General features: G+C 36.9%; 1 protein-coding gene and 1 long non-coding RNA gene across 3 annotated transcripts; both read right to left on the bottom strand.

Annotated features, from left to right (window-relative positions):
* Nucleotides 1-331: 331 nt before the first annotated feature.
* Golgin97 (Golgin 97) lies at nucleotides 332-13,165 on the bottom strand. 2 transcript variants are annotated; one of them, XR_010950571.1, is made up of 8 exons: nucleotides 12,569-13,165; nucleotides 12,151-12,510; nucleotides 10,470-10,895; nucleotides 7,858-7,956; nucleotides 6,986-7,420; nucleotides 6,593-6,913; nucleotides 2,484-2,783; nucleotides 332-2,425 (listed from the first exon to the last, which is right to left on the bottom strand). XR_010950571.1 is itself a non-coding variant. In XM_067771528.1 (7 exons), the coding sequence occupies exons 1-7, from the start codon at nucleotides 12,761-12,763 to the stop codon at nucleotides 2,622-2,624; spliced, it is 1,998 nt and encodes a 665-aa protein (XP_067627629.1). In that variant the 5' UTR covers nucleotides 12,764-13,165; the 3' UTR covers nucleotides 332-2,621. The 2 variants fall into 2 exon arrangements, 1 of the variants encoding a protein (XP_067627629.1); XM_067771528.1 differs by having other exon boundaries at nucleotides 332-2,783.
* Nucleotides 13,166-15,785: 2,620 nt separating this feature from the next.
* Nucleotides 15,786-23,228, bottom strand: LOC137246358 (uncharacterized). Its single transcript, XR_010951453.1, has 5 exons — nucleotides 23,008-23,228; nucleotides 22,440-22,613; nucleotides 22,137-22,363; nucleotides 17,496-17,676; nucleotides 15,786-17,425 (listed from the first exon to the last, which is right to left on the bottom strand). It is a non-coding gene; the product is annotated as an uncharacterized lncRNA (long non-coding RNA).
* Between the last annotated feature and the right edge of the window lie 2,542 nt (nucleotides 23,229-25,770).

Below are 25,770 nucleotides of genomic sequence, written 5' to 3'. Positions count from 1 at the left end.
GAAAAATCATTTGCTCTTCCTCTTCTCTTTACGATTCCGTCGTAATGCAGAATACCAAACTTCGATTGAAGCGGAGCGTAGAACGGGAACGTAATCGAAATGCAGAATAGGGGTGAATGTGTATTAACACAATTTATAAAAAAGCAAATATGGATAATATTCACAAGTTATTGCCGCCTAAGAAATAATTTTTAATAGGATGTAATAAAAAACTGCCTAAATTCGGTACTCACTATTATACCCAAACACATATTCCCTGCATTCCAATGGACAGTGATCCACATGGATCAATCCATTGGATTCCGAGGATTAATAACACCCTCGTAGTTAATTAAGGTTCTTACTTGTTTATTAAAAATATGAAATCTTACAACAGAATAAATTAAAATTTTCTTAAGAAATCATGTATATTTAGGAATAAATACTATACATTTCAAATATATGCTAATACATATAATGGAATGATTATCTTAACAAATATTAAAAAAAAAGGAATTTCTTAGGCTTGACTCTTAAAATTCTCAAACAGAATATATAAAATCTAACTTGTAAAAAAGATTTATAGAAGATATCAATTTCGATTTTTAATAAACATCTAACAAAAGGAAAAACTGCAAGAACGTTATTCAAATACAAATTTGGCAAGTTTAAATTAAGCTAAAATATCAGCTATATAAGGCCTGACTACATTCACGGCGGCGACAGCCGTCAAATTATTTCTACGTGTTCTATGAAGTTCGTTATTTTCAGCGCGCCAGATCAGCAACAAAATTTAAAACTAATTAAATTTTTGGCAAGCAACAGAGCGTGGCGTTCTTTTTATTCTGTCAAAAAAAAAAAACAAACCAGATAATGCTGGTTAAAATCATTCTGATGCACGCTTTCTTAACATGAACAATGCATTTCTTATAAATGTGTGGCTACTGTTTGCTTAAGTTTATTTTGTGGCTGCCGCGTAATGCATGAAACACAATGCCGAGCGACGACGATATACGCCGCGTCGGGCGATGACATTTTTCAAATTACGCCCAGACATTTCGTCTACTTAAAATACAATGCCGGGCGAAATTGGCGCTGTTTATTCAGAGTGGCCAATATTTAGAAATAAAGATGAAAATAATTAAACTTTTTTGATTCTATGCTTTAGCACTTGACTGCTAAAACACGCCCAAAATGTTAAGAAATTAACAAAACAAAACAAAAATGTTAAGAAAATGCTAAGAAATTAACAAAACAAAACAAATATGTTAAGGAATTAAACTAAAAATTAAAAATTATATGTAAAGAAAAAAAATTTAGTTTTTGGACATTATGCTTTCTTTTTTTATACCTAAAAAATTGAACAGCAGCAACCCTTGGGATGTTTGTCGTCATCGCCCGGCGGCGACGATAGAAATAAATCTATCGTCGCAAAATGACGTCGCGTAAATTTCGCTCTTGGCGTTCATTGTGTTCACCTTCATGTAATTATGGGGATTCTATTTTTGACAAGGCGATGTTCGTCGCGTTTATTTCGCGGCGTCAGGGCATTGTGTTTCAAGCTTAAAGTGCTTAAGGGCTAATTAAACATCCTTAACCCTAACGCCATAGTCGTAACCATACCCATATCTATAACCATCTCCAATGTGATCGATTAATGGTGCCTTAACCTAAAAATCGTGAAAATTTCATACAAATGAAGAAAACGCAAAAAATTAAAACTTATTCCACAAACAATAAGTCTCCTAAAGGCAAATTAAACTTCCTTAACCCTAACGCCATAGTCGTAACCATACCCATATCCATAACCATCTACAATGTGATCGATTAATGGTGCCTTAACCTAAAAATCGTGACAATTTCATACAAATGAAGAAAACGCAAAAAATTACAAAGACATTCCACAAAAAATAAATCTCTTAGTCATAACGTATCCAAAACAATGAATAAAATCTACAAAAAGTTATTAAATTCACCAAATCAAATATTTTTAGGTTATGGATATGGCGAGAAACCAAAAACCAATTGGTTGGCTATGGTATGGTTATGGCGTTAGCGTTATGGTATGGCAGCATTAAACGATTACATTGATTTCCATAAGGTAGGTTCGATCAGATGTTTTATCTGGTTATGGTTTTATGGTTATAAGTCACTATTAATTGGCCCATTAGCTAAGGTTGTCGTCAAGCTTTGCTTTTGGTGGTTGTAGTCTGTAGCCGCCGTGTTCAATGTAGTCAGGCCTATAGTGCGCGGTTTTTACAGTGAAGTTTCGATTTTTAAGCAAGGTGAGTGCTATAAGTACTTAAATATAATTTATTAATAACTACTGAACATTAATTGATACCTTTTCAAGTCATCTTTAAAATTTAACAAAACACGGCGACTCACTCCAATACAAGTTCAGTTCCAAATAAGTGGCATAATAAATAAGCGTAAGTCTATTTCTCTAAAAGGTAATTAATTTTAACTAGCAACAATTCTCTTGTAATTTTAATTTGCCTTACGGTATTATTTGAAATCATATGCGTTGAGGTTTTTTTTATCATGGTCTTGGAGAGAGCTCCATCTATGAAACACTCAACGAACCAATTCGGGTGCAGCAGTTGGGGTATTTGTTTAATGTGTAAATGCATTTTGATATATTAACTTGGCGGTATGGAGAAGGAATGTTGACCTCTACCATGGTTGGGCTTCGAGCCGAACCAACTCATTTTCCAGTTTAATGTATCTTGCAATAATTTCTCTTCATCTTTGGTAAGTTTTAGTAATGTTGCAACAGCGCGTATTAAATGGCGTGCTTCCACCTGCAATGATTGCAATGTGAATTCATTTAGTATATAATACAATTTTGATTACATAGAAAATTCTGTTATATTACGGTTACACATCAAAATGAGACGATGGAGGCTGGTAAAAGGGTACTATACGGGACACTGCGGTCTACGATATCACATAAGTAAATCACATCTATCGGATACCCAAATTTGTCGTTCACATTCTCTGCGAATGCGTCGCTCTAGCTAGGCAGAGACTATCCCATCTAGGTGGTGGGACTCTTAATCCCTATTGTCATATGGATTTAAAAGCTTGAAGAGGTACTTAGATACAATAAAAGCCTCCAGATACAAAATTAGGCTGAAAGGTCTTGCACAATAGATCTGCACAAAGGTCGCAGTGCTTCCAGACCTATTAATAATAATAATAATGGTAAAAGGTATACAAAGTACTTGGAAGTTTTGACTTATATGTGGGGATATAAGTTTCCGTTATTAAAGATTATTACTGAAAAAAATGCTCACAATATAACTTCGATATATGTATATTAGGGCGGGTCGATTTAAAAATCGCTCATTGCTATGTGAAAATCGTATTCTAGGGATCAAAATAAGAAACTTTGCCGAAGGAACCATACCTCTAAAACGAATTCTGATGCCCCCCCCCCCCCCCCCCCCCCTTTGGGTCGTACTTTTGGGTAGGGGAAATTTCAATTCTACCTGCTGTGTCTTGTGGTGGCTTAAAAAAAACAACACAAGCAATTTTACGAACTGCAATTGTGTCAGTGATACCTTCATTTTTTAAAACGGTTGAATAAAAAACCCACACAACTATGTTTACGACATGCAAATGCATCACACTGATGCCTTGGTTTTAAAAGGGGGTTGTAAAAACGCTAATTTCTAATCATTTTTTTTTTATTTCTTTTCTATTACTAAGTTAAATGTATATAGATTGGCAAAGGTACCGAGATTTAAAGAAAATGAAAGCCGCAGCAGAGAATCTATAAAAATACTAAATGTAAGAAGGCAAGATAACCTCCAAAGAGATTTTAGGCCGAGCTTTTCTTCCAATTTGCGTCATGCTCCTTTTAATTTTTCCTACAAATTGTCGGGACGGCAACTACTTGTTTTCTGCAAGGCAGATGTGTTTTCAATGAGAAGCATTTCATGGCAGAATTACACTCTGAGTGCTTAGTAAAATGTTCTTCTAGTTTTGTTTTTTTTTTTATATTATTCTTTACTTTGGACTTGATATTATTATATTTTCCGGCAGAGTGCAGTGCAGCCAACTCAGGAAGAAATTCTCGTAATTGTGGGAAATTTTAGTAGCTGTGTGGAATTGTCGAATTATGTAGGTATACAATTTATAGAACTTGCCAAAGAATTATATAGTCTCCCCTTGAATAAGTGAAAACCGAGTTGACGACACACTTCCTTGCAAGAAAAAGCATAAACGTTTAAAAAATATATATTTTTTTTCTCTCATTCCGACGATGACCCCTTTTATACTCAACGTGCTTTGCACACAGAGTATATTAACTTTGATTGGATAACGGTTGGTTTTACAGGTATAAAGGAATCGAGATAGATATAAACTTCCATATATCAAAATCATCAGGATCGAAAAAAAATTTGATCGAGCCATGTCCGTGCGTCCGTCCGTTAACACGATATCTTCACCAAATTTGGTACGCGAGTTTATCTGGACCCAGAATAGATTGGTATTGAAAATGAGCGAAATGGGATGATAACCACCCCCACTTTTTATATATATAACATTTTGGAAAACACAACAAACCTGATTATTTAGTAAATAATACACCTATAATGTTGAAATTTGACATGTGGACTGATACTGAGACTCTTGATAAAAATTTGAAAAACGTTTTTTAAAATGGGCGTGGCATAAGCTATATCTTAATAATATAGCTATATCTATAAATAAGCTATATCTTTGCAAAAAAAAAGGTTTATATCAATGGTATTTCATATACCAAGCGGATTTATAACAACAAATAGGAAAAACTTCAAATTTTAAAAAATGGGCGTGGCACCGCCCCTTTTATGACAAAGCAATTGTCCATGTTTCGGGAGCCATAACTCCAAGAAAAATTAACGGATCGTAATAAAATTGGGTACACAGATTTTCCCTATAACAGGAAATATTTCTAGAAAATGGACGAGATTGGTTAAAGACTACGCCCACTTTTATATAAAAGAAAAGAGCTTTGTATCAATAGAATTTTACTTTCTAAATTGAATTATCTTATAACTTTAAACGAGCAATTCTTGTATATTTGTATATTCGTATATTTGTATGTTTGTATAGCCGAACGATCACGGGAACGACCACCGATCAACCGATTTAAATGAAATTTGACACAGAGATAACGTATCACCTTATAAGACTTTCTACCTAGGTGTTGCCACTCAGAATGTTTCACAAGGTTGCCACCTATTCGAAATAAAAAAAAATTGCATGAGATATGCCGATATGGGTATTAAACGAAAGGTATTTCACTCCGCATTACAATAGGGACATTTTTGAGTAGGGTTGCCACCTATTCGAAATTAAAAAATTGCATGAGATATGCAGATATGGGTATCAAACGAAAGGTATTTCAATCCGCACTACAATAGGGACATTTTTGAGTAGGGTTGCCATTTATGGTTGCCACCTATTCGAAAAAAAATTGCATGAGATATGCCGATATGGGTGTCAAACGAAAGGTATTTCACTCCGCAGTACAATAGGGACATTTTTGAGTAGGATTGCCATTTAGGGTTGCCACCTTTTCGAAATTTAAAAAAAATTGCATGAGATGCCGATATGGGTATCAAACGAAAGGTATTTCGCTCCGCATTACAATAGGGACATTTTTAAGTAGGGTTGCCATTTAGGGTACGGATAGTTAGACGAAATAGTACTCTACTTACTCATATTCTATTAAAGCTTTAAAGAACATTAAATTTAAAAATCTTCGTAAAAAAATCTTACACATGATTCGACTTAATTTTCTTAATTTTACACACGCTAATAAAATTGAAATGCAATATCAAGGCACCGTGGCAAATTCTAGCAAAATATATTTAAATGCATATTTTTGGCAATATGAAATGAATAATTGCAATTTCTCAGAGATTACTATTAGAAAGATTTCTCACTATAGCAAAAAGATATCTCACCATGGTAATTTGCTACCGTTGAACACTAGAGCCATATGTTCAACTTGAAAACGACAGCTAACCATTTAACTACTTACCTAGAGATTGCGCTTAGGGAAGTAAGTTGACGTTTAATTAAACTAACTGATAGTTGTCATAACCGATAGTTGCCATTAGTGAAATTTACAAGTTTTTCGAATGTAATAAAATTGTGAGACTTTGATAGTGCATAACTAAAAAAATGTTTGAAATTAATAATTCGGCGCATGAAGATACTCGACCTAAATAACTTAGTTCTCGATTTCACTAATTGTCATAACAATCCCTTATACTATAGGCTAGAATTACCCATTTCAAATTTTTCATTCCAGTTCATTTTGCGGTTAGTTTTTGATATATTTTTGACATCTATTTTTAAGGAGTTCAAAATTGGTAAGTAAAAATATATAATATATGTATGTACATATAAAAAAAAGTAGAGTTTGATTAATGTTGACATGTAGAACAAAGTATGTTATGCGGCATACTCGAAGATTGCCGAGCAAAGCTCGGTCGCCCAGGTACTAACATGAAATTGGAAAACACTAAAACTTTTGAAAATGGGTTACACCCGAACTTATATACCTTTACTTGTTTTTACTAAAAAAAACGACTCTTATAGTAGCACCTACCTCACGACTAGTAAGAAATTTAACAATAACATGCTTTAAATATTTAAAATTGACTTCATCCATAACGATGCTGTTGCTGCTGGATGTGGCGCAACTGGTGACCATAGCTGAATTCATGCCACATTGATCGCATATAAATGTCTCCTTAAAGAGTGTAGCATTACTCGCTAACACATTTGTTGTGCATGTTGTTGACGTTGTTTTCGCAGCTATACAATCACCATTGCGCGTCTTATCCGTATCAAAAGTTTTAGCGCTGTGAAATTCATTTTGCAACGTTTTCTTCAAATCCGCTAATCGTTGATTTAGAACTTTTATTGTCTGTGAAAATGGTAGAAAAACTAAGTAAATTAAAAAAAAAACTTCAAAAATGTATACGAGATGGTTACTTACCTTATTTTTTTCGCTTATCTCTCGCTGCATCTCATCAATCTCTTTCAACTTTTCAACATTTTTATACATCACAGTCTTTAATTCTGCCATTTCGCTTTTACATTGTTTTATCTCTTGTACTTTGGATTCCATTTCATTGCTCAGTTGCACATTTTTCTCATGTAAATCGTTGGCCTCAACACGTTCAATACGCAATTCTTTGCGTAATAGTTCTTCACTTTGTGAAATTTCAGCATTACGCAACAATGCGGTTAGTTTTTCTTCCTTTTCCATTTCGAGCTGATTTTGTGCTTCATCGAGTTGCTCTTGCAGTTGCGTATTTTGCTGGCGCAGCGTTTGGGCAACATGTTCGGCATTTGTAGCATATTCGGTGAAACGTTCGTCGGCGCTGTTAATGCGAGATTTCAAGTCTTTCGTTTCAGTTTCGAGTGTTTCCTAAGTATGCGTTACAGAGAGAGAGAGAGAAATACGATAAAGCGCGCGCAAAATATTGTAATTTTTACATAAAAACAAAGCCGAAAAGAGATTTGCATAAAAATATCTTAAAATATAAAATTTTAAAAAAATTAAGACAACTATTATATTAACAAAAAGTTTTAACATTTATTTGAAATTTGTAATTATACAATAACAGAAAATATAATTTAAACAAAACTGCAATTAAATATATATATTTTTTATAATTTAATAAACTTGTTTAAAACGTGCTGTAAGCGTTAGTTTTTGTTGTGAAAGCTATGCCAAACTTGATGTGGTGAGCTTAAAGCGTTTAGTTTGCGTTCATTTATGTTGGAGTGTTTTATATTTGATTTGTTTGTTAATTACAACATATTATCCCAGTACAAATCTTCAGCATCACCATTAATACTCACAGCCTTGTTGCGTTGGTAAATAATTTGTTGCTCGTTGTCCTCACGGCATTCTTTTAATGCCATATTAAGTTCATCGATTTCTTCCTCGAGTAGTTTTATCTAGAAAAAAAAGAAAATTATATCAAATTCTGTTTGCTGCTGTTATTGTGGTAAACGTAAAAGCACTTCCCCAAAGTTTAAGGAAGTGCTGCGGACGTTGTCAGTCCTTTGAAGGATATGAATCCGTTACTACTATGATAGTAACCAGAATGCCTGGGGAACAATTTTTTTTGATCCCTCGAGCTTTTAGAACTGATTTGCCCCTTCCGATTCGCATATTATACTTGACAAGTGATAATAGATCAAGCAGCCTTTCCCAGCCGTGTTAGGATTTACTCTTTTACGTAGAACAGAGAGTATTCAAACAGCAACACTAATCATGACTAACTTAAATCAAATGTTCGTTACCTATCGCTTATGTTCAAGGTACACCGAATAAGCAAGTTAACCAAAAGCAACGTGCTGTCTGTCTGTAACAGCTGTGTCATTAAGAATTTGCAAGAAAGAAAATAGAAACAAGGAAGGCTAAGTTCGGGTGTAACCGAACATTACATAATCAGCTGAGAGCTTTGGAGACAAAACAACAGATTGTCATGTAGGAAAATGAACCTAGGGTAACCCTGGAATGTGTTTGTATGACATTGGTATCAAATGGACGGTAACAAAGAGTATTTCAAAAGGGAGTGGATCTTAGTTCTGTAGGTGGACGCATTTTCGAGATATCGCCTTAAAGGTGGACCAGGGGTTAGGGGATCAGAAATTACCCGCGGTATGTATGCCTGTCGTAAGAGGCGACTAAAATACCAGATTCAAGGGGCTGTGTAGCGCAACCTTTCAGGTTGCCAGCGCAATATATAGCTTCTCCAAACCCAATTGTCACCCTCGCCTATCCGCGGCGAATCCTGTTTCACTAACAGACGAGGCTCTGGCGACCCCAAGCTCCTCATGGAACTTGGGTGTTGGGAGGGAGGGAATGGCCTGAAGGTTTAATGTGGCCACATAAATCGTTCCCGAGATGGTCGGGCTAGCACCTTAATGGTGCTATGGTACCGGAGCGTACCGGATTTGTATCCGGCAAAGGACCATCACATCGATAACACTCCCCAAAGCCTTCGGGGGGCAACCTTATCGCTACAACAACAACAACAACAGGGGTGACTCTATAATGTGTTTGTACGATATGGGTATCAAATTAAAGGTATGAATGATGTTTTTAAAAGGGAGTGAACCTTAGTTGTATATGTGAAAGCGTTTTCGAGATATCCGACCAGGGTGACCCAGAACATCATCTGTCGGGTACCGCTAATTTATTTATATATGTAATACCACGAACATTATTCCTGTCATGATTCCATGGACTTTGGGTTTCGCCCTGCCGACTTTTACATTTTCTTGTACTTAATATGGTAGGTGTCACACCCATTTTACAAAGTTTTTTCTAAAGTTATATTTTGCGTCAAGAAACTAATCCAATTACCATGTTTCATCCCTTTTTTCGTATTTGGTATGTAATTATGGCATTTTTTTAATTTTTAGATATCGAAAAGGAGGGCGTGATCATAGTCGGATTTCGCCCATTTTTAATACCAAGATAAAATGAGTTCAGATAAGTACGTGAACTAAGTTTAGTAAGGATATATCGTTTTTTGCTCAAGTTATCGTGTTAAGGGCCGAGCGGAAGGACAGACGGTCGACTGTGTACAAAAACTGGGCGTGGCTTCAACCGATTTCGCCCATTTTCACAGAAAACAGTTATCGTCATAGAATCTATGCTCCTACCAAATTTCACAAGGATTGGTAAATGTTTGTTCGACTTATGGCATTAAAAGTATTCTAGACAAATTAAATGAAAAAGGGCGGAGCCACGCCCAATTTGAAATTTTATTTTATTTTTGTATTTTGTTGCACCATATCATTACTGGAGTTGAATGTTGACATAATTTACTTATATACTGTAAAGATATTCAATTTTTTCTTAAAATTTGACTTTTAAATTTATTTTTCTTTTTAAAAGTGAGCGTGTTCGCTATCCGACATTCCTGCCAAATTTCATCATGATATCTTCCACGATTGCCAAATTATAGCTTGCAAAACTTTACAATTACCTTCTTCTAAAAGTGGGCGGAGCCACGCCCATTGTCCAAAATTTTACTAATTTTCTATTCTGCGTCATAAGTTCAACTCACCTACCAAGTTTCATCGCTTTATCCGTCTTTGGTAATGAATTATCGTAGTTTTTCGGTTTTTCGAAATTTTCGATATCGAAAAAGTGGGTGTGGTTATAGTCCCTTTTCGTTCATTTTAAATAGCGATCTGAGATGCCCAGGGACATACATACCAAATTTCAGCAAGATACCTCAACATTTACTCAAGTTATCGTGTTTACGGACGGACGGACATGGCTAAATGAATTTCTTTTTTCGCCCAAATCATTTTGATATATAGAAGTCTATATATATCTCGATTAGTTTATGCCGTTACAGGGTACCGTTATGCGAACGAAATTAATTTTTTTCTGCGAGTTCTGCTCAGCTGAGTATAATAATGTACATTTTGAAAAAATCCTCACGTACTTTATCATCGCGCTGCTTCATATCATCCTGTAAATTTGTCATTTCAAATTCTAACTGTTTAACTTTCTCATTCAAATCATCACGCGATCTTAAAACTTTTCGCTTCTCAGTCGTCTCTTCGGCTACTTGCTTTGATAAGCGACTAACTTGCGTTTCTAATGCCAGATTCTGACCGCTCCATGTACTCTTTATATCGGATAATTGCAAATGTGCTTCCTCCAAATGTTGTTCCAGCATTTTACGTTCCTGTCTAAGCGCTTGCATTTTTTCATCAGCGCTAAACGAGTTAATGGCATCCAAGCGCGCTTTTTCCATAATTTGTAAACGCATTTTCAAATGACGATTCTCTTCCTCAACAGCGGCTAATGTGGTGGTTAAATTATTTTTACCCAATTGTGAGGAATGTCGCAAACGTTCTAATTCGTCCTGTAAATATAGAGGAATTGCAAATTGCTTTTGAATGCTTTGCGAGCATTAATAAAAGTGTGAATAAGCTACGGGGGTTGAGCGCATAGACGAAGGCAAAGTGGAGTTCAAAGATGACTTCAAAAATCAACATTCTTAGCAATCGATTGAAGACCACTACATCTAGTATTTCGAAATTTTTTATTAGAGGCTCTGACTTGATTCATGTTAGGCGAATGGGCGTGCTAGTACCTTAATGGGGTTTGTTACCGGAACATACCGAATCTATATCCGGCAAATAACAATCACCTTCCGGGTTGGTTTTTATCGTTGTGACAGCCGCTAATTTGGCGGCTTTATACAAAGTTCTCGGAGAATGAACCTTTGAGAATAAGTATTTTTTCCAGAAAATTCAAAAATAGAATAGTTTTGTATTCTGTGCGTTCTTCAATAGAGCTAAAACATAGACAATTACTCCACTCATCCCTCGCTTTTGCTAAATGCTTATCTACGTACGAGTATGTATGTATCTATGTCAGAAATACGTACCAGAATGAGTCAGCTTTGATGATATACATAAACAAAGTAGTTATATAGCTACGCCACAATACGCATAAGTGTATGCTATGTATAGTATACTAAATGTGGTTTCTTTTTAAATGGAAACACGAAAATACAAATGAAAACAAAACTTACCACAACATTACTTGTATACACAAACTTGAAGAGGTATTTTTAACAGTAACATTTGTTTGGCGGTACCAGTGGACAAACAAAAGTTCGCTTAAATAACCAAACAAAAACCCTTTCTTATTTCAGCTTAACCTCCGTTATTTATTTATTTCATCTCAAAGATCACAATGCTGTTTTTCGTTGTTCCAGTATAATGAGTTGATTTTCCAAACATATTTTAGTTTCATTTCAGTTTCTGACTTATTTTTGAAAAATATCAGCAAAATAAATGTAGATTATTGCTATTTTTGGCTTACTATAAAAGGTTTAAGTGTCACTGACGAAGCGAACTTTTGTTACTACCCACGTATTATGTGTAAACATTAGAACATTCACCTTCAACTATAGAGTACACATAATAAAGTATCAACATAAGCTAGTTTCGCACTGTGGTGAGGTGGCGTTTACGTTTTTAATTGTCAAATAAATAAAATTAAAACAAATTTATCAACATAGAATAAAAGATTAACACAACAGGTGCGACGTACATAAATAAAAAATAAAAAATTTAGCACACAAACACTTCAACCAATTCCTTATTCACCTGTAAATCCTCTACCATTGGTTCATACTGCTTGAGCCTTTCAAGTTCTACAGTAAGATTTTCTAATTGTTGCTGATTTTGACGTAATGCTGATAGACGATCCACAGCTTCTTGTTCACGGAATGACAATAAATTTTTAAATTTATCAATTTCTGTTTGTTGCAAATTTTGTATTTTTTCCTGCTCCTCACAATAAATGTCTTTTTGTGTTTGTGCCACCTTTACGGTTTCTAATAGAATTTCATTTGTTTTTTCAACGCGTAGCTTTTCTTCCTGTACAATTTGTAAGCGTGTTGTTAAATCTGTTACTTTGGTGGTTAGCTCATTGCATTGACTGCGTAGTGTGGAAAGTTGTTCGGCCTAGCGTAGTAAAAAGAAATATTTAAAACATTTACTATATCATAATACATTTACATACCACATAACTTTGCGAATCTATACTACCCGTTCCTCCTCCTCCGCCTTCATCGTTTGCTGAATTTACGCTCAATGTGGAGGAAAAACGGCTACGTATGCGATTGTTATTATGATTTGTGTGCCTGGTAATAGCAGCGCTTGTAGCTACATCTGAACCGGTCTCCTCTTTGATTTTATTTTTAAGTGAAGCAAACATTTTTAGTGTCCCAAATTGGACTATTCGATATAACGCTTATTTTAGTTTTCCAATTTAGCAAAAACAGGCTTGGCAAATCAATTGAACTCCTCGCTGTTCATTACAATAATGTGACGCAGGTGCTTGTTATGCGTGATTGCAACTCCCAATCATCGGCTTCCACCCCACTTTGTGTATTAGTATTTTTTTTTGTTTATATGTACACGCACTTCTTGGTTTTTATCAAACTTTTTTATTTGCTTTTTTTTTTTAACTATTTCGGCCGCTATTCCAATTTTTTTATCTCAAATGCTAATTCTCTGTGCTCAGTTTGGCTTGAAGTTATGCAAATTAGTCTTGGCACAACCAAGTAGCAATTGTTTTTATATTTTATACCAATGAAAAATCTTCACGTCCGTCAAATTTCAGAATGAAGTTTAGCATTGTTGAATAGTTTCAACGTGAGCAATAGGCACAGGGTGCCTACGAGAAAACATATTCTGGTTGACGTTATAAAAATGGTATTAACGTAGGATGCTATTAGCTGTGTTTTTTTATACTCAGAGTGCTTTGCACACAGACTATATTAACTTTGGTTGGATAACGGTTGGTTGTACAGGTATAAAGGAATCGAGATAGATATAAAAATAAAAAAAAATAAATGTAAGGCGCGATAACCTCCGAAGAGATCTAAGGCCGAGCTTCTCTTCCAATTTGCGTCGTGCTCCTCTTGATTTTTCCCTACAAATTGGCCGGACGGGACCTACATGTTTTCACTGAGAGCTTTTCATGGCAGAAATACAATCGGAGCACTTGTCAGACACTGCCGAGGGGCGACCCCGCTTAGAAAAATTGTCTTCTAATTGAAAAATCTTATTTCTAAAATTTTTGATGTTGCTTTGCCCGGGAGTTGAACCCAGGGCATACGGTGTGATAGGCGGAGCACGCTACCATCACACCACGGTGGCCGCCAGATCGAGATAGATATAGACATCCATATATCCAAATCATCAGTATCGAAAAAAAATTGAGCCATGTCCGTCTGTCCGTCTGTCCGTTCACACGATAACTTGAGTAAATTTTGAATTTGGTGTGTAGGTTCCTGGGCACTGATCCCAGATCGCTATTTAAAATGAACGGTATCGGACTATAACCACGCCCACTTTTTCGATATCGAAAATTTCGAAAAACCGAAAAAATGCAATAATTCATTACCAAAGACGGATAAAGCGATGAAACTTGGTAGGTGGGTTGATCTTATGACGCAGAAGAGAAAATTAGCAAAATTTTGGACAATGCGCGTGGCACCGCCTACTTTTAAAAGAAGGTAATTTAAAAGTTTTGCGAGCTGTAATTTGGCAGTCGTTGAAGATATCATGGTGCAATTTGGCAGGAACGTTACTACTATTACTATATATGTGCTAAATTAAAATTACCAAAATCGGATGAAGAACGCGCCCACTTTAAACAAATTTTTTTAAAAGTCAAATTAAAAAATTTAATATCTTTACAGTATAGTAAATTATGTCAACATTCAACTCCAGTAATGATATGGTCTAGTTTGTCTAGAATACTTTTAATGCCATAAGTCGAACAAAAATTTACCAATCCTTGTGAAATTTGCTAGGGGCATAGATTCTATGACGGCAACTGTTTTCTGTGAAAATGGGCGAAATCGGTTGAAGCCACGCCCAGTTTTTAAACACAGTCGACCGTCTCTCCTTCCGCTCGGCCGTTATCACGATAACACGGCAAAAACTGGTATATCTTTACTAAACTTAGTCCACGTACTTATCTGAACTCAATTTATCTTGGTATAAAAAATGGCCGAAATCCAACTATAACCACGCTCACTTTTTCGATATCGAAAATTACGAAAAATAAAAAAAAATGCCATAATTCTATACCAAATACGAAGAAAGGGATGAAACATGATAATTTGATTGGTTTATTGACGCAAAATACAACTTTAGAAAAAACTTTGTACAATGGGTGTGACAACTACCAAATTAAGTAGAAGAAAATGAGAAACTTTTGCAGGGTGAAATCAAAAGCCCTTAGAATCTTGGCAGGAATACTGTTCGTGGTATTACATATATAAATAAATTAGCGGTACCCGGCAGATGATGTTCTAGGTCACCCTGGCCCATTTCACATATACAACTAAGGGCCACTCCCTTTTAAAACCCTCATTAATACCTTTAATTTAATACCCATGTCGTACAAACACATTCTGGATTCACCCCTGGCCTACCTTTATGGCCATATCCCGAAATGGCGTCCACCTATAGAACTATATCCCACTCCCTTTTAAAATACTCTTTAATACCTTCCATTTGATACCCATGTCATACAAACACATTCCAGGGTTACCCTAGGTTTATTTTCCTACATGGTGATTTTCCCTTATTTCGTCTCCAAATTTCTCATCTGAGTATGTGATGTTCGGTTACACCCCTTCCTTACTTGTTTACATCTATAGACGTTTACGCTTAAACTTTATATGGACTGCTAAGCGTCAAACTTTAAATACACCTCTGAAATTGCTGCGCATAAAATTAGTACTACTAATTTTCAATACGCATTATACTCAGATGTAACAGAAATATGTGTCTATGTTTCACCTCTACACTAATTCTATGTATCACCGCTTAAAATGGTGCGTGTCCACATTCATCGCAACCGATTCAGCTATATCCCTACAAGACAGGTACCCGTTCCCTAATCGATTACTTAATCGTCACCAATAACTTGTTCACCAATTATCGTGTTAATGACTTTTACATTGCTGTCGTGAAAAAGGTAACGCATGCGCTCTCTCAAAATAGTGTACGTGTGACTTGCTTTCTCGCTCTTACCTATTGTGTTTTCGACATTCCTTCTCGCTCGATGTTATTTACATTTTTAAGTTACTTAATCAGTTATGTTTTCGTTATCGCTAACCAAAACATATGCAACAACAACAACACGGGTAACTGACCTATCGGTTACCCGTATCGGTTACCTTCTGTCAAATCGCTTTTTCTATGAATGAAACGCGTCCTTTATGTTCAGATAATATTTAATTATAAATTATTCATATATACAATGTTTTTTTACAATTTAAATTATTGCCTTATTACTCTAGCGAACTTTACATATGTGAATTTTTACATTTATAAACTATTTATATATATATTAACGTCTATTCATAGTCGTGCCCTTTCCGAAACCTTGCTTTGAAGTTCTTATTTTTCCTGCGCTGGTAGTGTTGCTCATCAGTTTGCAGTCATATTAGTTTGGTAGGTATAGTAACATCAGACGTAGGGAAATTAGGAAGCATGTCAGGAGTATCACCAGAATCCAAAGAAGCATGGTGATTCATTTCGTCACCTCCGTTTTCTTCCATATCCGGATTCATTCCATACTAGTCATTATAAATAGCTTGTAGATGCCACATAGGTGTAACCATACCCTCAAGATATTTCCGTTCAAAACTTGTGGTGTACACGTAAACTTGTATTTGTTCTAAATTATTCACCACATTCTAAACATAGAAAAGATGTATTAAGTGTTTGCGTAAATACCATTGTGATTACAATATGGACAAACATTCAATTCTAAACTTTTCGTTGTTACATCAATTGTTTCAGCGTGTTGTACACGTAAATGGAAATTCATACTTGAATGTATTTTTGTCTTCCAATCGCATAATTTACATTTTAAATAATGACTATTAGGCATATGAGAAATCTCATGGTCCAATAATTTGTTGAAGCTTGGTGTAGCTGCTTGAATATCACAAAATTTACATTTTGCACCACGTTCGTTATATTTAAATTGTAAATGTTCTGGTTTCTCTACACGATGCATAAAGTTTAGATACTTTTTCCAACAATGTGCTGAATTTAATTGAAATACATACATTGGGCATTGTCTCATGATAAATTTTCCATAAATATACTGAGCCTCTTTATGTAGGCTCTTTTCTTAACATCTAATTCTGGTCGTACCGGATATGACAGTTTTGCTTCAGGTTATAATCCACACTCATAATTTTCATCATTTTCAACATTGGACTTTGCATCAACATCATTATCATCATCGTCATTTTTTGATAACTCTGTTTTAAGCTTCATATTTATCAAAGATTCATCTTCCTTAGTATTAGAATTAGAAACATTGTCATCTTCGGTTAAGTTTTTATCAAGTTTAGCTTTTTTCTTAGGTTTAAATTCTTTACTATCCGTACTAGAATTAATACCATCAACATTTTTAGTGGTCTGTTTGAGTTTTTAAATTTGCCAATGGTTCGCCTTTATCAGTATTAGAATCAGAATGGCCTTGGCCATCTTCACCGTGTTGCAAAGTAGGCGACACATGTTGGTGTTGATGTTTGCGCATATTGCGGATATGTTGGTGGTTCACTAGTCATTAATTGTTTAGAAGTTTCAACTTGTTGCGTTTGTTGTTGTTGTTGCTGGCTGATGATGTGGTGTTAAAGTTTGTTGTACAATTTATTCGGGTGATTGCACATATTGTTGGTGTGTTATAGTGCTGGAAAACCTTTCGATATTGAAAGTCCTTGATTAGTGTAATCCCCACGTAGTGAACTACTGCTGTGACCGCGTCCGCGGTAACTATTACATCTGAAGGCGCTTAAGTTACAGGCATAGCTGACATCGTTTATATAACAGGTTGACTCTAAAGTAAAAACCAAAACAAAATATTAGAATCAGTGTTTATGAATAACATATTTAAAATAAGCTCTTACAACAACGTGATCGGTGGCTACATCCCCGTGAAAGTAGTGTGGTGTTCCTCCTTGTATAAACGTAGATACTGGATGTGCTCAACCGTGCAGTTTTCTTCTAATTTGAGCAAATGTATGTTCTTACAGCCACAGCTGGAATATTTGGGATATTTCTATCCTCACATCATCAAAATCAAATTACCTAGAATGAAAAAGAAACTCATATCAGTAAGAATAGATTAAAAGTTTTTAATATAAGCCGAAAAGTGTTCCATAAATAGGGCTCCACACATAGCTCTTTTCCAAGGGCACAAGAGAAATTTCAGATAACTAGAATCAGGACCTGGTAAAGTAACTTCAAAGGCGATTTAGTCGCCACTACTTCGTATGCGCATTTCTCTACGCTCCCTTTCGGCATGCATCATCAATTTCGTCATTACTATAAAGGCCATCTTGCTCACAGCAATCCAACAATCTATTTGTCCGCAAATTCGTGGAACTAAATTCCTAATGGAAGGTTCCTCTCCAAAAACTCTGTTTACAGACAGTCTTTCGCCGTGAAAACGAGGGCAGTGAAATATTACATGTTCTGCGCTTTCCAATTCGGACGGACAGCTTGGACAGAAAGGATCCTCCTCTATCCCACGCTTATGTAGATATTCCTTCAAGCCACCGTGCCCGCTCAATATCTGTGTGAGATGGTAATTTAGTTTGCCGTGTTTTCGCTCGTACCATTCCGCTATATTCCGGACTAGCATGAAGGTTCAGCGCTCTTTTCTCGAATCTTCCCGCCGTTCTTGCCACCTAACTATTGGTCGTTACCTTGCGCTTTTCTTAGCATCTTCAGATGGTCGGCTGAACCCAATGCCATAGAGATCGGCCATTTCACCTGAGATTAGATCTACTGGGATTTTCCTGGATAAAACATGGATCGCGTCGTCGGAACAGCACATGCTATTCGTATAGCAGTAATGCGGTAGGCGGAGCAGGTACGGAACTTGTCTTGGGACACCCAAAGTGCACCCACGCTTCTCATGGCTCCAGCGGGTTAGCGGCTTCCTAGAACTTAAGCCACTTGCTGCTTCTAGATCTGACATCTGTCAGCTGGAGTCTTAGCCCGGCAAGCGCAGGGCACGAGCACAGAATGAAATCGATCGTTTCCTCCTCCAACTCGCACTTCCTACATCTGCTATCACTCACCAAGCCTAATTTAAAGGCATGTGACGCCAGAAGGCAGTGTCCAGTAAGAATACCCGTCATGAGTCTAGTCTACAGTTTAATGATAATAAAAATATAAGAATCAGTGTTTATGAATAACATATTTTAATTAATCTCTTACAACAACCTGATCGGTGGCTACATCGCCATGTAGGTAGTGTGGTGTTCCACCTTGTATAAACGTAGGTACTGTATGTGCTCAACCGTGCAAATTGACATTAGCAGTAACATTATTTACATAAACATAGCTTGGTATTTATGCAGGCCTCAATATAGCATACATTGGTCCAGTTCGGTGTGCACCAGCCACTGGTACAAACACTTTTGAATGCATAGCTTTCATATAGGATGTATGTCCAGCAGTGCTCCGGTTGTGCCAATATGTAATGGGCTGCTCCGTCTCTTGGTACGGCTGTATAGGTATAGGCCGGGGGGAATGGAGCCAGAGTTTTCGGACCCAGAACCAAAATATCAGTAACTCTAAAAGCACATCCGAGCATTTTCGAGCGGAAGTATTCGCCATAAGTTAGTGTGCTAAGCTGAACCTTCAGCGCTGATACCCCAATGAAACAATTGCCATACTCAGTCAGGCAGTCAGGTTCCACTAAAGGCACTTGCGGCGTTCGAAATAAAGTCAGCACTTGTCCTTCAGTGCGTAGAAAAGCTGAATCAATTAGGAGCACACAACGTAGTACTGTTGGCCTGGGTCCTAGGCCACAGGGGAGTGGAGGGAAATGAGCAGGCGGACTCCATGTTTAATTTGTTGCGTCTCTCCCACAAATTGTCAACCCCCCAGCAGATCCTTGCAGCGGGTCTGCGCCATACTCTCCTCTTCCGGGAAGGTATCGACCCCAATCCGGGTCCTTCTCCTGACCCCAGTACTGAGAAATGGGTTTGCTGCGTTTGCCGGAAAAGAATCTTTTTAGGACGGTCATATATATGAGGGCCTGAAATATTTCAATGAACTTCCTAATCACATAAAAAGTAGTAATAACTTCAATACTTTTAAAAAAAGTTTATTGGAGCATTGTAAAAACCTTCCAATAAGATAGTTTTTTTTCTTTTATTTTTTTACATGATATACCGATACTGGAGCGCGAAAAGGGAATGGTAATAATGGTAGCAGCAAAATACAATGCATCCGGCCCTAAGGAAAAGATAATCAGACGCCACCTGTAACTCCAGACAGTTCCAACAACTAATTTCGCTGGAATTCGGTATTTCCAGCTGGTATTTACTGTTGCTGATCGGAATCATTCGCATTCCGACAGCATAAATATAACAATAAAATTATATAATGTGTAACAAAAATAACGAAAATAAGGCCAAATAAAAGTTGGAGCAAGGGGGATTGGAAACACGTCCTTTTCAACCTCCCATTATATGTTGAGCTGTGCTAATCGGAATCTTCATGCATTCCGACAGCGTCTTTACTAAACAAAGTTGAGGGGTGATTGGATACACTTATTTTCAATTTCCAACATCCAAAGACATGTTTAGCTGCATTGATCGGAGACTAATACATTCCGAAAGCTTAAAATACACATATAATTGAAAAATATAAGTTCCAAATTTTGTTGCCTTAAGCTGGGAGCACTGGAGGATTGGAAACGCGTCCTTTCCGACCTTCCTTAAATGACTGGCTCCCAGACTCGTCCCTTTGTCACGCTAGTAAATATGCTGATCGGAATCACATGGCATTCCAACAGCATATTCAATAGTAATAAGTGATTATAACAATGAATTGCACTTAGTAGTTTAAGTTTTAGGCCTAAACAGCCGTAATAATAAATAAATTAAATTAAAAAAATAAATACTCTTGTCAGTGTTTCACGTGCAAGGGATGGTTGCATCGGACAGGTTGTTCTGGGCTAGATTCCTCGTAACTTTTATAAATCTTTTGTGGCTCTTGTTGTTCACGGCCTCATTACATTGAGGAAATACGGCACCTGAGAAAACAGCCGTATGAAGCTAAAAATCACAAGCATGTCTTCAGTGAACTCCACACACAGGCGTCGGACCTCTATGCCGGTGATTCCTGTACTCAAAGAACAAAACTAGCAGAGGAGGAACGCACTCTCCCTAGGGAAACGAGAGTAGTCACTCTAGCTCAACTTCGAGCTGGATAACGTAACAGGTTAAACTCTTACCTATCCAGAATCAACCCCGACATACAAAACATTGTCCTGCTTGTAATGTGTCCCCACATGTCACCAACCATCTCTTTAACTGTATTGTGCAACCAACGCCTCTAACACTCCTCTCATTATGGCCCACCCCTGTTGAAACAGAAAGTTTCTTTGGACTCCCGTTAGAGGACATTGATGACAATTTGTGATCGGTCGCACCTATTGGATGGGGCGAAGCACTGCTACTACAACAACAGCAGGCGGACAACACGGAAAGAGAGGCAGCAACTGCATGACCCATCGATCCCGAGCTGTTCCTGCCAGTTGGCCCATAGGGGCATTTATTAGCAGAAGGGAGGGAAAAGAGAAAACACTGGCGCAATATGCCAGGCCTGAGTCAATCTAAGTTACTGTTAGGGGGTTACAGCACAACTCGATATAGGGCATTAATAGGCCTCTCAAAAAGATAACCTAAAAACCCCAACGGCTATTCTTACAAGACACTGTAGACTGAACAGTCACATGCAAAAACTGGGTATAGTATCGAACAACACATACCGATTTTGTGATGGATCAGCAGATGGTGGACCATATCCTTCTAGATTGCGGCGCAATTTCAAGACGTAGGGCTAAGTTTATGGGCTCACCATGGCCAGAGCATTCCCACATTTAATCCCTCAAGCAAATAACACTGCTGGGGTTCATCAAGGAAGTCGGCTAGGATGAGGTGCTGTGAAGGAGATGTGCAAGTCACTGTGCAATCCTCAATAAATGATCTATCTATCTACGTTCCGGTAACAAGCACCATTGTGGTACTAGCCCCTCCATCTCGGGAACTATTGATATGACTACATTAAACCTTCTAGGGATTGAATATTAATAATGCCGGCAATGAGAAAGTCTGCTAAAATGCACCATTCTCCATGGAATGCTCGATATATAACTTTCCACGTTTTGAAACAGTGATGAAAAGAGCAAAATTTACAATAATTTTAACTGGCTGTGGGTAGTAAGGTGTTGATGTCCTCTCTTAACGCAATGTAATGACAACTGCGATGCAGGGAAAATGACAAAAATCTTGCAAATCTACTGATAATAATTAATTTTTCCTCCCCTTCTATGCAGTTCTATGCATACATACATATGTATTTTTCTCTCCAAATGCTAATTAAAAAAATTAATTGGTTTTCACATGAACTTCGAACTCTGTCGTATTTGCATTCTTCAGATGATTATCAACAAAAGCATGACAAATTATCACTAAAAAATTCATACATGTTGCTTATATATTTAATATGGTAGCCAATTTACTTACCCTTTCTGGTGCGATGATTCCTGAACAATCGGGCCTGACTAGACGCGATTTTTTTTGCCTTAAGAGAGCGTGCTTAACGCGAACGCTATCATGTTTTGGCACAACTTTGGTGATGCAAAATATCAAAGACATTTCTGCTTCTAATGCTTCTAGGATAGCAGCAGCAGCTCCCGGTGGCACCACATAAATAACAGTTGCATGCCGATCAGTTGCCTTTTTTGCTCCGGCTACCGATTCAATTTTAATTCACATTACATTATCTACTATTGCAATTATTAATCACTACAAATCAATATAAATTACCGAAGCAAATACTGGCAAACCAAGATGCGTAGTTCCACCCTTTTTTAGGGAAATACATCCAACCAGTTTGGTACCGTATTCCAAAGCATGTTGCTTGTAAAGTACCTTGTTTTTGTAGATTTCCTTTGATTTTGGCATATTCTGAGCTGAACCGCAACCCGGCGGAGATGCTATCTATTAGAATAATATAACATTTTTTTATTATTTAAAAATGCACATACGTATGAATGAAAATCAGAAAGTAAATAATGTTGTTGTTGTTGTAGCGATAAGGACACTCCCCGTTATCGACTTTGGTGGTCCTTTGCCGGATGCAGATCGGGTACGTTCCGGGAACCATTAAGGTAGTAGCCCGACCATATCGGGAGCGATTTAGTTGACATAAAACCTTGTAGGCCATCCCGCCGATTCTATACAACTTAATATGGTAACGATTTAAAAGACGGTGCACCACCCAATTTTTAACAAAAATTATCAAACGTGGAATCAAAAGGCGCGCCTCGAGCTCCGTTTTTATTATTATTTGATATTTTTAAATTAGGTGGTGTACCGTCTTGTAAAACTTTACCCTTAATATTATTTTGGGCGAAGGCCGCCAACGCAAAAAGATGGTCTCTGCAGCAATATTCTTAATTTCCGTCACATGTCACAACTCAAATTAACTTAATGTTATTTTGGGCGAAGGTCGCCAACGCAAAAAGGTGTTCTCTGCAACAAAATTTTTAATTTCCGTCACATGTCACAACTAAAAGCACAAGATATTTTACGTTGTAAACAATTTATATTTTTTTTGCGTTTCATTGTTTTCCGGAATAATTAATGAACTGTCATTTCGATGACATCATGAAACGTCGATGGGTTAGTGGAGAGCGAAAAAAGCTTTGAATGTGTGGGTGAACTGGTTATCTCCGTCTTGTAGGGATGTTATACATTATGGCCAGCAGAGGGTTTTGTCTCCGCCTTTCGGTACACCCTGCGCTGTAGCTAGTTATTTAACCACTGCCGTTAGATAGGTCTCCTAAGCATTATCGAAGCGAGGATAAGCATTTTTTTTACAAGCAAACGTAAACGTATACGCGTGTAAAAAAACACGGCTGTTGTTATAGTAGCGAAAAAGAGATCGATGTCGATAAATGATGTAGGAAGTTTTATTCGACAGTCCTTTGCTGGCACGTTCCAGATAATAACACCGTTACGGCACTAGCACCACCATCGTGGGAACGATTCGCTATGTCTACGTTGAACCTCTAGATCAGGGGTCACCAAATGGCGCATCCGGACCGTGGACCTGTTTTATGCGGATCTTGTATCAGCAACTTATTTTGAAGTTATATAACTGACAGCCGGTTCCACGAAAGAAATGTAACAATTTTTGTTAAATCTTACAAAGAAATTTAAGTGAAAAATTATTTTTGTCCATGAGTTTTATATATCTGACGGCGCAAAATATTAATTTTTCTTTTAAATTGTTTGGTGAGATTAGCAATTATCTTTTAGATCACTTCTTTTTTTTATTTACCTTTATAATAAGTCGCTTTCATGTTTGTCCCCTCATTTCCCTACGAATTTTTGACCCACGGAAAAGTCTTTTTCAGTAACTTCGCGTTGAGCTAGACACTTGATACTTAGAATATAGTTTGCGAGTCAATGGCACTACAATTCATGGAAAACAAAATGCCGCCAGGTGGCAGACGAATCGAGATAAACGAAAATCCCTGAAAAGACGTAGGGAATCTTGCAATCGATTTTTGACTAACTTCCAGGTGAGCTGGAGATATGAAACTTGAGCCGTGAGTCAGAACCCGGTGACAATACAATATTTTATCAAAAAAATTCCGCTAGGTGGCGCATGGACCGATACATTAGGAAAATAAGTTTTAATTTGGGAATCTTTCAATCAATTTTTAACTAACTTCCCGGTTACCTAGAGACTTGTAACTTAGCACATAGTTCTAGACCCGGCGAAAATACAATTTACAGAAAACAAAATTTCGCTAGGTGGCGCGCTAAGTGAGATAACTACAAATCCTTGAAAAACGAGGGGAATCTTGCAATCGATTTTTGAGTAACTTCCCGGTGAGCTGGAGATATGAAACTTGAGCCGTAAGTCAGAACCCGGTGACAATGCAATATTTTATCAAAAAAATTTCGCTAGGTGGCGCATGGATCGAGATATCAGGAAAATTAATTTTAATTTGGGAATATTTCAATCCATTTTTAACTAACTTCGTGGTTACCTATAGACTTGTAACTTAGCACATAGTTCGATATCCGGTTACAATACATTTTACAGAAAACAAAATTCCGCTAGGTGGCGTGCTAAGTGAGATAACTACAAATCCTTGAAAAACGAGGGGAATCTTGCAATCGATTTTTTAGTAACTTCCCGGTGAGCTGGAGATATGAAACTTGAGCCGTAAGTCAGAACCCGGTGACAATGCTATATTTTATCAAAAAAAAAAATCCGCTAGGTGGCGCATGGATCGAGATATTGAGAAAACTAGTTTTTGATTGGGAATGTTGTAACCGATTTTTCACTAACTTCCTGGATATCTAGAGATTTGAAACCTGAAATATAATTTAAAACTCGGTGAGTGTGCAATGTTTCATCAAAAAATTTGAGCTACGTAACGCACAAGTCGAACTATTTAGAAGATTAGGCCATACCTTCATGGCTAGCCTCCTGAGTGTTGCAGGCGTTGTAGAATTCCACCTCGTTGAAGGCCCAACTCAATGCACGTCTTTGCATACTTTTAGGCGTACGCGACTTTCATCACGATTATTTTAGACTTTCAGGCGTATGCGAATTTCACCAAGATTTTCAGCTGTGCTAATTAAGTAGCTGACAAACGAGGTGGAATTCTCTTGTTATGATGCGAGGTGCAATTCTGTTGTTTTCGCCAGTGTTGTCAGCGAAAATTCCACTAATTTTCCTGAATCTTGCTATTTTGAACAAATAAATAAAGAAAATAATTTTCACTTAGGAATTACTTAAATTACTAATCAAAGTTGCAATTTCCTTTTTGTAGGCAGTACTAAAAAATTGAAAATAAAAAGATGATAAAAAAATTTTAAGGACTACCTTTATATAAATGGACCAAACAATGGAAGGTAGTTTTTCCTTTAATACAGACATAGTCTGGTTGAATTTTGACTAAAAAACTTTAACAATAGCTCTTGTAAAAGAATTTTGGGATTTAAAATAAACGTTAGGTCGAAGATTACTCTCAGTGAGGTGGTGTAAGAGCCGAGTAATCATTTGTTCTGTGTTTTGTGAACATATTCTCAACAGAAACTTTTCTTGAGTCTTTGCGTTCATGATCTTCTCGAC

The sequence above is a fragment of the Eurosta solidaginis genome, chromosome 3, assembly GCF_040869045.1.
Source record: "Eurosta solidaginis isolate ZX-2024a chromosome 3, ASM4086904v1, whole genome shotgun sequence".
Lineage (NCBI taxonomy): Eukaryota > Metazoa > Arthropoda > Insecta > Diptera > Tephritidae > Eurosta > Eurosta solidaginis.
This window is presented reverse-complemented; position numbering and strand designations above follow the sequence as displayed.

Coding starts and splice junctions, on each gene's coding strand:
- Golgin97 (XM_067771528.1), bottom strand. CDS start 12,763: ATGTTTGCTTCACTTAAAAATAAAATCAAAGAGGAGACCGGTTCAGAT. Junction 10,896..12,150: donor CAATGGTAGAGGATTTACAG/GTGAATAAGGAA, acceptor CTATATTTACAG/GACGAATTAGAACGTTTGCG. Junction 7,957..10,469: donor TGAAGCAGCGCGATGATAAA/GTACGTGAGGAT, acceptor TTTTTTTTCTAG/ATAAAACTACTCGAGGAAGA.